Source organism: Cotesia typhae, unplaced genomic scaffold (assembly GCF_013202065.1).
Source record: "Cotesia typhae breed Kobodo isofemale line unplaced genomic scaffold, CoteBio_Ctyphae contig_44, whole genome shotgun sequence".
NCBI lineage: Eukaryota > Metazoa > Arthropoda > Insecta > Hymenoptera > Braconidae > Cotesia > Cotesia typhae.
Window position 1 is genome coordinate 6,651,209 of NW_027423753.1, and position 12,210 is coordinate 6,663,418.

General features: G+C 29.5%; 1 protein-coding gene across 3 annotated transcripts in view; it reads left to right on the forward strand.

The window, feature by feature from the left end:
* LOC141528510 (uncharacterized) overlaps nucleotides 1-11,970 on the forward strand; it is a 105,993-nt gene extending 94,023 nt beyond the window's left edge. For 2 of the 3 annotated variants that reach the window (XM_074244587.1, XM_074244588.1), the window contains 2 exons: nucleotides 8,454-8,733; nucleotides 10,595-11,970. In XM_074244587.1, coding sequence (XP_074100688.1) covers nucleotides 8,454-8,733; nucleotides 10,595-10,726 — 412 coding nt within the window. In that variant the 3' untranslated portion in view covers nucleotides 10,727-11,970. Of the gene's footprint in view, nucleotides 1-8,453; nucleotides 8,826-10,594 lie in introns of all 3 variants that reach the window. The other variant, XM_074244590.1, reaches the window with a different exon arrangement.
* The last annotated feature ends 240 nt before the right edge of the window (nucleotides 11,971-12,210 follow it).

Here is a 12,210-nt window from a genome sequence, read left to right on the forward strand (position 1 = left end):
TTTTTCTGAAGTAATGGTTTTCAAAATAAATTTTAACAAAGTTATAAATTGATTTAACATTGAAAATTCAGACCGAATTTGCTACACAATTAAGAATTGTATCCATAAAATAACTTTCAGTCGTCTATCATGTATTGTAATTTATTTGAGAAAACATTTCATTTTTTTTTTTTATGTATCTAAATGGGCATTCTTATAGTGAAAATAGATACCGAAGTAGGACGATAAAGTAACGAGGCCAACCCTCATCCAATTGTTAGCAAGATCGTCAACCCCTTGACTTTTCAAATCTGTGTCATTATGCCCTCTTTATTTTTTAACCAAACGTTTTAAAGGGAAGAGAGTAGGACAAAACGGGGTACTTAAAGAAATACTAGGTTTATGAGGACTACAATACGCCAAATCTTATTTTTTTTTATTTGTATAGTAAATAACTAAAATTTTCAACTACACTGAAAAAAAGTTTTCTGCTCGGCACAATCTACTGTATTGCAACGAGTGTATCGTTACGGATACAATCCGTATAGCTACGAATAGCAGTCTAGATAGCGATCGTCACGATCCATTCGGGTGCCATTTACGATACTATTGCTACCGTTAATGTACATTTTTCCTAATCTCACTCTTCTCCTGATAGCAACGTGTGCATTTTGACAGTAACAATATCTTATCGTGTAGAGCAGAAAAACTTCTTTTTCAGTATACCGCCAAAAATTTTCTTTTACTTTTTGGAGGCAAAATCCTATTGAATGATGCTTATATCCCCCCCCCCCACACACACACACACACATCCTTGGTGACATCCTCATCAGATTATTAAAACTACTTCCTAGGACCGCAAAATGTGGAGATCTGATGAAAACTTGATTTTCGAAAACTGGAGAGAAACCAATAATTTTCTGATTTTTTTTACAGTATTGATTTTCATAGTGATAACTTAAAAATCTAATAACAAAAATTTTAGATATGAAAAAATTTTTATTATGATTCACAATGCCGATAAAAATTACTGTAAAAAATTTTAGGAAAAAAAAATTTTTTCAATTTTTTTTCAAATGACGTTAAAATATATTTTTGAAAACTGTTAGAGCTTTTAGGAGAAAAAAATCTTTGTCCGAAATTTTGGAGGTACTTCATTTACCTCCTTCCCCCTTATCCCAACTGCAATCTTAGAGTGTCATTTATTCTGAATTTTTCTTTCTTTCTTACCGCTAGAAACATAAAACAAACGTTATCTAAACAAGTCAACACTATTACTTAGATTAACTTTTCATGTCACTTAATTTTTGCATAATTGATTTTAAAATCTATTCAAATCATTATTTTACTTAAAAATTTCTTACGATCCATGACAAAATTTTCTTATCTAGCCATTTTATCTATAGCTAATTTTTATGTCCGGATACTTATGAGTATAAAAAAATTATTTATTATAACTTAAAAAAATTTTTTTTTCTAGAAATGTATACGTCAATTGGTATGTCATATAAAACAAAAATTTGTTTAGTAGTTGGTTATTAATTATCTTGAAAAGAAATTCTCTTAACATTAGAATATCAGCACATGAGAAGATTTGTTCATCATTCGAATAAACTCATTCGATCATTAGATTATCAATTTCTGTGTTAATATCTCTTTAAACCGATGATGAACAAAAAAATCCTTGGATAGGTAAAAGATTGTGAAAAATGACATAGAAAGGAAGTAATGAATTAATGTCATTGATTGCAAAAAAGAAAAAAAACATAAATAATTCAATAGCCAGTAATAAAGGAGTGGCAATGAGATAAAATAATATAAAAATATATGTATGAGTGTATTTGTTTTTACAGCACCTGTATTGCCGATGCTGGGAGTGGTTGGATTGATAAAAGAAATTGACCTTTTAAGGGGGGAGACTCATGTAAATGCCCCGAAATCGGTCATTTTTTAACATTTTTTTTTACAGTGATAAAATAATTTCATTGTTTCGAACTTTTAACACAACTTTATTAAACATTTTAAGATTATAAAAAAACATTTTTTTTTTTTTTTAATACAAAATGGCGGCTCAGCATGATGTCTTATAGGCTGCCTCCGACGCGAGGTCCGAAACTGCTCTATTTGTCACTCATGAACCGTTGATCTGAAACAAAAAAAAAAAAATTTTTTTCAGGAGATATAAACGGAAAGGATAAACCTTTAAAATTAAAAAAAAAAAAAGGATAAAATCCAATATAAAATCAGCCTTAAAAAAAGTTACGATTTTGGGCTATTTTTTTGATCCTTTTACCCCAAAAAAATTAGTAATCAATCAGAAATACCTGAAGTTTCAGGTTTATCCTTCCGGTAGTAATGTAGAGAAAAGCCTCACCAAATTTCAAACAAATCGGTCAATAATTTTTTGAGCTACAACACGAGCAGTTTTTCAAAAAGTAGTTTCGAGATAATCGCGTTTAAAGTTTCAGTACAGGAAAATGAGTAGTTTTACTGAATTATTAATTACTTACCGACTAATTTGCAATTCCAGGTCCATATAACAGTCCTTCTGCCTCCTCAAAAAGTTGATTTTCATCTATTTGATGTTGTCTGCGAGCTGAACGAGCTTCTTTGGTCTCTGAAAGGCTTTTACGATTCTGTCGGGTTATTCGCTCTTCGTCTGTACTATCCGCAAATATCTTAGCATAAGTGCCAATATTCAGATTCAGAAGGTTCATTATTCTTAATATGGAAGTATAACCTTCATTAAATATCCCAGCAGCAATGTAAGCTGAAATTTCGACTACTTTTAGTCCGGAATGCAGGTGTTTTGGGGATAATCGCCAAACTGTAGCGTTTAAACTTTCGTTCGCGTTCTGCGTATGACCACCAAGGCATCGCTCAAGTAAATCATCTTTGGAGAAATCTTGATATATTGGTAAAAGATGCTGTTTTAAATCTTCACCAAGTAATGGAGCTAAATTTTCCTCTCGAGGATCTCGATTTAGAGCAATAGCCTTCTGCCATTTGCACCAGCTATCAACGCCTTCAGGGCAGTTATCATGTTGGGGATTTTCTGTAGTGGAAAAATATGATCATAAGTAGCCATTATGGCTTTTTTCATATTTTCAACACTGTTAACATTTCTCTGAATACTTAAACCATAATATTTTGTTAATTTTTTTACCACTTTATCAGTTAGTTTTCCTCTCCCCGAAAGTTTCTTTTCTTTTCTTACATTTCTAAGTCGAGAGCCCATTCTTTTTCTACATGACCAATACATTCACTCTTCACTACTGGTAACTCATTACCGTAAGGTTCTAAATCTAGAATAGCCTTGAATGTCTTAGAATCTCCGTCACCAATGTAGTTACCATATTTTACTCCAAATTTTTCTTCTGAAGTCGAGAACATTTCTTTCATGGCATCGACTTCCATCTTTCCTGACGAACCTTCGTGATTTTGTTGACACTCATCCTCATGATACTCACTCCACTTACGGAATTCTTCTGTATGAGTCTTGTTCTTCCAGTAAACACAGCCTTGACAGTAACTACTTTTTGTTTTCAAATCAATAACTTTCCCTGAATAATATCCTATGAGCGTTGCAACACCGTACTTTGATTTGAAACCACGTTTTTTCCAAGTACCATCTCCAGATACTTTTAAAATATTTTTTCTCTTCCTTGCTCAACATTTTTTCCATCTCTTCTTTCACTGCCTTCTGCGATAGAAATTCAAATGATAATTTCACTGTATTATAAATGTGTTCCACAATGTTAGCGTAACAACTTTTACTCAAACCAGTGCATAGATCCATCAGGTTACAAAATACATTTATTCCTTCTCTTCCAACACCCAAAAGTCTCATGATAAACACTATTCTCCGGTTTATTTCAAATCCGTTGTGAATGAAAGGACCTGAATTGATTATTTTATTAACACATGGACATGTGATAACAATTTTAAAACCAAGACCTCTGGAACCACACTCACTGAATTTTATCTTCTGATTACACACTGAGCACTTCACAATTTCCGACAAAGCTGTGAACACCGTAAAAAATTCAATTATCCTGTACCCGTGTAAAGGATTTGTTATAATTTCTTCACTATCACGGGTATGGAGTTTTTTGCCACTGGCACTCTCATTGTGGCTTGTATTGGCTTCGAAATTTTCACCTTCTTTATTGGTGAACTGATTACCCTGATAACTTCGTTTTTGGAGATATTTCGTGCAATATTGCCACGTGTGTCTTTTTATAATTCGGCATTTTTGCTTTTAAAAATCGACTGAACACGAAGAAATCTCCAGCTAAACTAAATATATTTCTATACTAACGGTTATTCGTGTACTAATGTTACACGTGTGCAGGAATGTAAAAGTATGTATATATATATATACTAAAAGGGATTCTCGGTAGTTGAACAAAATAAATATTTCTAGGTATTATAATAGAAAGGTCCTTTTCAAGCGCCCCGACTACCTGGCTCGTTACTTGACAATACGTACTCCGACCCGCTCCACTGTATTAGCCATAACTTTGTAAATATTCGAGATTTTTTTTTTCCGGCTCGTCAGTACACGCTCAACATAGTATACTTTCAGAATATCGAAAAAAAAAAAATCGATTTTTTGAAAATTTTACATGAGTCTCCCCCCTTAAGCGTAGTGTGTTTATTAACACACTGAACATTGAAAATCAGTAAGAAAATTTATAAATTTTCTTCCTAACCTTCTGTCCGTCGCCGGTTCTCATTTCCTTGTTATTTCAATTAAGCTGAGTTTATTAACAATGCGATAAAAAAAAAGCATCTTAATTACATCACTATATAGATTATACTATACTATACTATACTATACTATACTATACTATACTATACTATACTATACTATACTATACTATACTATACTATATTATACTATAATACGTACACAATGAACGTAATCATAAAGTATACACCAAGTTCATGTAACTAGATACGAGTTCACATATTGTCTCATTTACTTTTCTCTATACTTGCAAGTACACAATTAGACTCGATTCAATGCCGGTGTAATGTCATGGTCACCGAGGCATAATTGCATATACTCATGACATCTTTTATACTCACTGTTCAGCCACACCTTCAGAATACTAAATTTAAAGTAACTTTGTTTTTGTTTTTATCAAAAAACATCTAACAATTTTCGCAATTGATCAAAACTTTTTTTTTCGAATTTAATTTCACAGTGTAATATTGTTCAATTCAGTTAATTCAAACTATTCTTGAGACAATTATATAGCTTGTAACAAAAAAATTGTTCAGTTAAAATCTGATTGTCTTGCTTTAAGCAGTTATTATCTTGGCTTATCTTGAATTGGGATCTTTGTATCTTTGCTCTTAGTAAAAATTTGTCAATGCTTAAAGATTAGTCCGCAAGAATAAAGTTAAAAATGTTCAACTTTAGAGTTGAATTACCTTAATTATTTCATTAATCACCGGGCTTTCTATCTTTCGAATTTTGAGAACCTTGAGCAAAAAAAAAGCTTCTTTTCAAGAAACAAAGTTTTTATTTCATCAAATTTTATTATCTTTAATTCTTTCAACCATTAGAGATAAAAATATCTCCTTTTACTATGAGAAAACAAAGGTTAAAAGTTGCAAAAAATATTAAATACATTAAATATAATGAAATTATAATCCGTTATTATATTAAGCATTAAAAAATAAATTAAATAAACGTAACTGATGATTTATTTGAATGAGAACCTCTTTCTTCAATAGCTGTAATTAATGTAACGATCATTCCTTTTCAACACGTCATCTTGTATACAATTATCGTTAAGTAACCGTTAATTTTTGAATTATATTTTCTTATTAAACTATATTAATTTTTTTTTTTTTATGCTAATAGCTTTCTAAGTATCATGTAAATATCTTATACTTTTGAACAAGTAAGCAGTCACAAAATTTTGTTATTTTCTTTTTTAAGGAGGGTATTTTTTTTTTTTTTTTTTTTTTTTTATAAAATCTTTGACACCAGCATTTAAGTTTTCAGTCGTTTACAGTAAATTAACTTTAAGCATCACTTCTGCTCCAAAAGCTATTGAAACAAGTTTTTTAAAAGCAATATTGTCCATCTCAAGCACGGAAGTACTATGTGGTTTATTATCGCATAAAATTTTTCTACTGGTTAAGTTACCTTGTATTGTTCATAAAATTTTTGTAATAAACTGAAATATAATTAAATTCATAACATAATCGTGTAAAGTTTTAAATAACGAGTTTGAAGCTTGTCCAATGTGACTCATTTAAATATTAGTGTCAAAAGAGCTGTTTTAAATTAAAATAAAAGTGACATCTACTGAAAGTTCCAGTTATTTACAAATACAAACATCAGGATAAATTTACAAAAAAAATTAGTTGATTTGTAATTATTTTATTTATTTGAGTTTTTATACCCTAATAGAAAGACTATCTTGATTCAAGAAACTAATTTTGAAGACAAATCTTAATTAAAGAAGAAAAAATTATTTTGAACGAAATCTATATGTATTTTGTTTGAAAACAATCAAATACTTCCTTTAAAGGAAAATCTATGTAATGGAGAATTTTTTGTTCTTTATTCAAGATTTTAAATTTAGTCATTCAAGAATTAATTTCCTGATTTATGAGAACTATTTTAAAGTACGAGTGAAACATTGAAGAATATACTTTTTTCGAATCGATTTTGTTTGTTAAATTTTTAATTGACAAGCCCGTAAAAAAATTTTATGATATGATCTAATCTACAGATTACCATGGGTATTACTATCAGATTATAAAAATGAATTATTATCATTTTTCATTTTTGCATGCCTTTAGCGCGAGCGTAGGTATCCTCTACTCTCGCCTAAAAATGAAAAAAATGGGTTCCGTCAGAGTTTAATTTAAATTAATAATAATATAGTGGTTAAAGTCGGGCGGCCTTCATACCACAATAGAAGAAAACATCGATGGTCATTTTTATAAAACAATAAATAACTGGTCCAACCCACAATTTAGATAAAAAATGAATTTTTCAGAAAAAATCCTGTAAAATTCATGTAACACTCTTTTTGTAATCTCCATAACTTTCGAAAAAAAAAAAACCAATTCGTTTAAATTTTATTTCAATATGCCCGTAAATTCATTGTGACAAACTGATTAAAAAACCACAACTCTATTATTATTTGTTTGATTATAAAATAATGAAATGTGTACTATTGAAGCTAAAAAATTTATATCTTAGGCTGCCATCCTATAATATAAAATTGATGATTGAACTGAAGTTAGTTTTGTATCGAATATCTCGAAGAATGGTTACTGATTCCTTATTGGTTAGGATTAAAGCGCGCATGTATGCGCGCAATTTGAATTCCTAGTACATAAAAAAAAAATATATAAACAAAGTTAGTGAAGACCTTTTTCTTATATCGGAGCGTGCTACACGGAAAGAAAACTGTATGAAAAATTACGGTAAAAACATCGTAATTTTTAATATAGAATATTGTAATGCCGGACCTAAACTAAAACATCGTAATTTTTACGATGCAGTATCGTAAATTTCTATCACTTAAATTAAAAAGAAGCTTAAGTTACCGAAAAAAATAATTCTGCATCACCGAGGAATGGAACCCGGAGAACTCTCCGCGACAAGTCCAAGGTTTATCCCCTCACGCTATCAGAGGTATATCTAAATTTTATGTTCAGTCACATAATAAGATCCTCCATACAGTAATTGGTCATCTTTTGGTGGTGGCGCCGCAAACTACTGGACTCTGTCTTTCTTTTATTAAAACATATAGTATGTGTCCTTATTCACTTGCTCTTACAGAAAAAACATTTACTAAATAACATCGTAATTTTCAATAATTCAAATTGTATTCTGTAGACGGCAGCATCGTAGAAATCAAGATACTAAAAGTATAGTCCTGGATTACGATATTACTATTGTAATTTTTCATATAATTTTTTTTCCCTGTAGATAGCGTTAGCAAAGTTTCTATTCTATCCGCGGGAATTTGAAAAATTTACAAATAACACGAGCGCTTAAGGCATGCACATTTGGATTTTCCAAAGTTTTTTATAGAAATCCTCACGTCAGTTAATTAACATGTGGTATTAAATAAAATCGGTTGAGTAGTTGATTGAACTAAAAATCAATGTCAAATCATTTTCTTTGGAGAGTATATGGGCATATATGATAAAATCATAAAATTTATTCACGGGAAATAATATAGAATTTTGACAAAAAATCTTCGATTTCATTCATCAAAGAAAAAAAACATTATCAATTAAAGTTAAAATGAAATTCTTTGAGCTGTGAACGTTGTCAAATTTAAACTTAGCACAACTGATATTGTTGTTGGATAAATATTTTAACGAGTACTCAAAATTTTTCAAAAATGAAAATGTTGATGTTCATTTTGAAAAGTTTAAGCTATAAAAGTAATGAAAATATTACTAATGATTAAACTATTTGATTACAGTACGGATAGTGGGTGGGACAACCCATTTAGGCCAGACGGAGATTTATCCCGAGAAGCCGATGAAATAGTAGAACTGATAAAAGGCGGAAAACCTATAACCCCAACACCAGGACAAACTGCACCCCCATTACCAGGATGTGATGGCAAAACAATCGACGATCACGACTCAAGTACTAGTCCATTGCTGAACACATCAATATCCGAAAGGACGAATCAAGGGAATGGGAATCTCCATGGCAACGTGAATTCCAGCGTCAATAAGCAGCCCGTTAGCGAGAAGGTGACTCAACGTCATTTCCATTATCCACTAACGAACAGCCGTGCGAAATAAACTTGGTTGTTTAAACTCTCCTTTCCAACCTTGAGAAAAAGGTGCACTCTCAAGACACTGATCTTTTCCATCTAAGACATGATCATCATCACGCGTGTTAGAGGCTAGAAATAGAAAACATATACTGAACACGCACACACACACATACACACTGAATTCTCGGAATTCATTATCTAATCTTATTATTTGGATTACATACCTCAAGCGCAATATGTTAATTACGCTCTATTGTTATCAAAATTATTAACTATTTTCATTTTGAATCGTCTCGTTCATCTTTAAAGTAAATTTATATTTTCTTGGAAACAGGTGCTGTAATACAAATTTTTATGTCATTATGATTTCATTCTTAAATTCATATTTCTAAGTAAATAAGTTTATACTGAACTTATCGAAAAATTGTTTTGTTTTACCCACAAAAATATATTTCATGATTTTTCTTATCCATCGAATAAAGAGTCCAGAAAATATAAAAGTTATTCATAACCAAATCTCATGAGATAAAATTTCTAATGGATTTCTGTGCAAAGAATGCATTGTATACATCAACGCTAGTAATAAACATATTAATACTTTCACAGAGTTTAAATAAAAATCGAGTCACCTGTTAAGTATTAATTACTTCCCGTTGATATTGCAGCACCCTTTTCCCTAGAAGGTTCACTGAATGTTTGAATACTCTATTGACTAAAGTAAATGTGAAATTTTTTAGTAAATTTCATAGAAATCTAACTGTTGCATTAGTCCTCATGACGAAAAATCCGAAAGATTTTGCCATTTTCCCACTCAGGTTGTCGAGCTGATTCAAAAAATACATATGGTTCAAAAGTTTATAAATGTATATATCGTTTTATACCGCATTCTATCGATAAATACCAAAGTAAAGTTCGAAAATGAGCTTAATCGGCCAATAACTTTACAAATGACAGGATGTCAAAATTTTCAAAACCCTAAAAATTCACATTTTTTCACTTTCTTCCTTGAATAACTTTTGAATACGATATTTTATCGAATTTCTAGTAATTGCATCTGAAAGCTTTTTAAATAAGCTTTAATTTTCATATCCGAATGTATATTTAGACCTAAAATTCATGTTTTCTGATCTATCATTTGTGGTGTATGTGTGCAAACAATATTTTCTAAAAGAGTTAATCAATAGATTTTCTTCTTCTTTCTCCGTTTTCAGGATTATATCACATTAAGTCTTATCAAAACTTTTTATTAACATCTTTGTTGTCTATAGGCAGTTAAAGTATCAATGTCAAAGCTGATGACATAGAAAACTATTCGCCGAGCACCAACGCAATGAGTCATATTACAAAAAAAAAAACTTCAATTTGAAAACACTTTTTCCATTTTCGAACATTATTCTATTTAATTTTATTACAAAAATTACCAGAAGCGTTTGAGTTGTGCTTTTTTAGACTTTCTAAACTTTTGATAATTATTTGAAACTAGGGTCCAGAATATTTCAACCCCTAAAAATGATATTGAAACATTTTTCAATTCTTTAAGCTTGTAAACTGTTTGTTTTTACTTGTAGAATAATTTTTAGTCGATATAAAATCTTCAATTCTATTGAAAGCTTAAAAACTAACTGAAAATTTTATTTCTAACTATTTTAATGATTGATCTAATAAATCCGCTGAAAAATAAAATAATTTGAAGATGTCTGAAAATGATTATTTTCGAACATTTTATTTGTCAAAGTAAGACCCCATTTTCAAACAATTAACAAACTTTTCAAAAATTTTATTTTAGTATTTCTTGAATGAAATTATTAATTCTTTCTTTCATTTCATTTTATCAGATCGGCTCAACAATGAGCACGGCGACCGTGGAGGTTAGCAGAGTAACAGCACAGGGTCCTGGGGATGCGTCTCAAGTCGAGCACGTGACTCTCAAGAAAAAGCCTAAGTGCAAATGCTGCGTTCTTCAGTAATGTAGTTTAATAATAATAAAAATAATAAATAATGAACATAAAATGATAATGATAAATTACACAATAACATTATTTATTAATGCTCTTTTGTATGAATCTAGTTATTTAGTTCATACAACTTCACTAAAACGCGATTTAATGAGCGACTAAAAATTTTAGTCAGTTAGTCAGTCAGTCAGTTCTTTTTATGATAACTGAGACTGTGACAAGTCTCTTTAGTTAAGTTGTTTTTAAATATTATTATATTACTTTTTTCACACTGACATGATATAGATTGATAATTCAATACTAAAGAAATTAATTTTACTGACGATATTAAGATTTGAAATAAAGAACATATTGGTAAGGATAAAACAAATGAATGATTATAAATTATAACTAAGAGAGAAAAAAATAAAATGTGCATCTGCGCTATTTTTAACAATAAGTTATTTAATAAAAAATGATGGTAAAATACAACGGATTAAAATATTATTAAAATTAAAATAACAAAATAAAATATGTATTTAAAAATCTAATAATCAATTATATAAAAACGGGACTTCACTTATTTTCAGTCATTAAAAATAAAAAAATTAAGATATCCACTATCTTCTTTTCATGTTCTACTCTTTGATGAGTAAAAGATCAAAACTGGTTCGACTTTTCAACATTGATGTATTTTTTTCTATGTTGTGCATCGAAAGTAGCATAAAAATGCTGACAAGTCGATGCACTACCTCCAAACTGTTGATCTAAATTAAAAAATTCAATTTCAGGACTTTTCAAATTAAAAAATGATGATGCAAATCAATTTTTTTGAAAAAGAATTTATTTTTATCATTAATCTATCGGACAGTAAAGCAAAATAAACTAAAGAAACGAGAATATGTAAATGTTTTTATTCTTTATGGCTGTAATGAGTAAAACCCCGCTTCTATATAATTACCAAAAATCTATTGTAGATAAAAAATGGTAGTTAATGAATAGCTTGTATGCTTTTATCATCGTTAGGGTTACAATTTTGATTTTAATCAAAATTGCAGAGAATATTATAACGATAATTGATATCTGTAATGAATTCAGAGCTAAAATTTTATTACACACACGACACTTTAGTTCTGGTGAATTTAAAAAAATGCTAATTAATAAAAAAAATTAAAAATAAAAAATTCAGTTAAATGTGTGTGTGTCTTGTTCGATTTGCCCGAGATATTTCTCAAGACTGGAGCAAAAATATATATAAAAAAAAAAAAAAAAAGAAACTCAACAAAATTACGCAGAATAACTTACAGCTGTAAGGTCGACGAGTAAAGATTCAGGATTTTCAGAGAAAATAAAAGTAAATTGTAAATATAGTAGATTTAATTAATTAATTAATAGAAGAAATAATGAATTGAAATTTAAAAGTGTTACAATGAGATTTTGATTCAAAAAATTATTTATTTTTTTTTTTTCATTTCGGATTTATTAGCTGTACAATTTTCACTATTGTTTTTTTATTT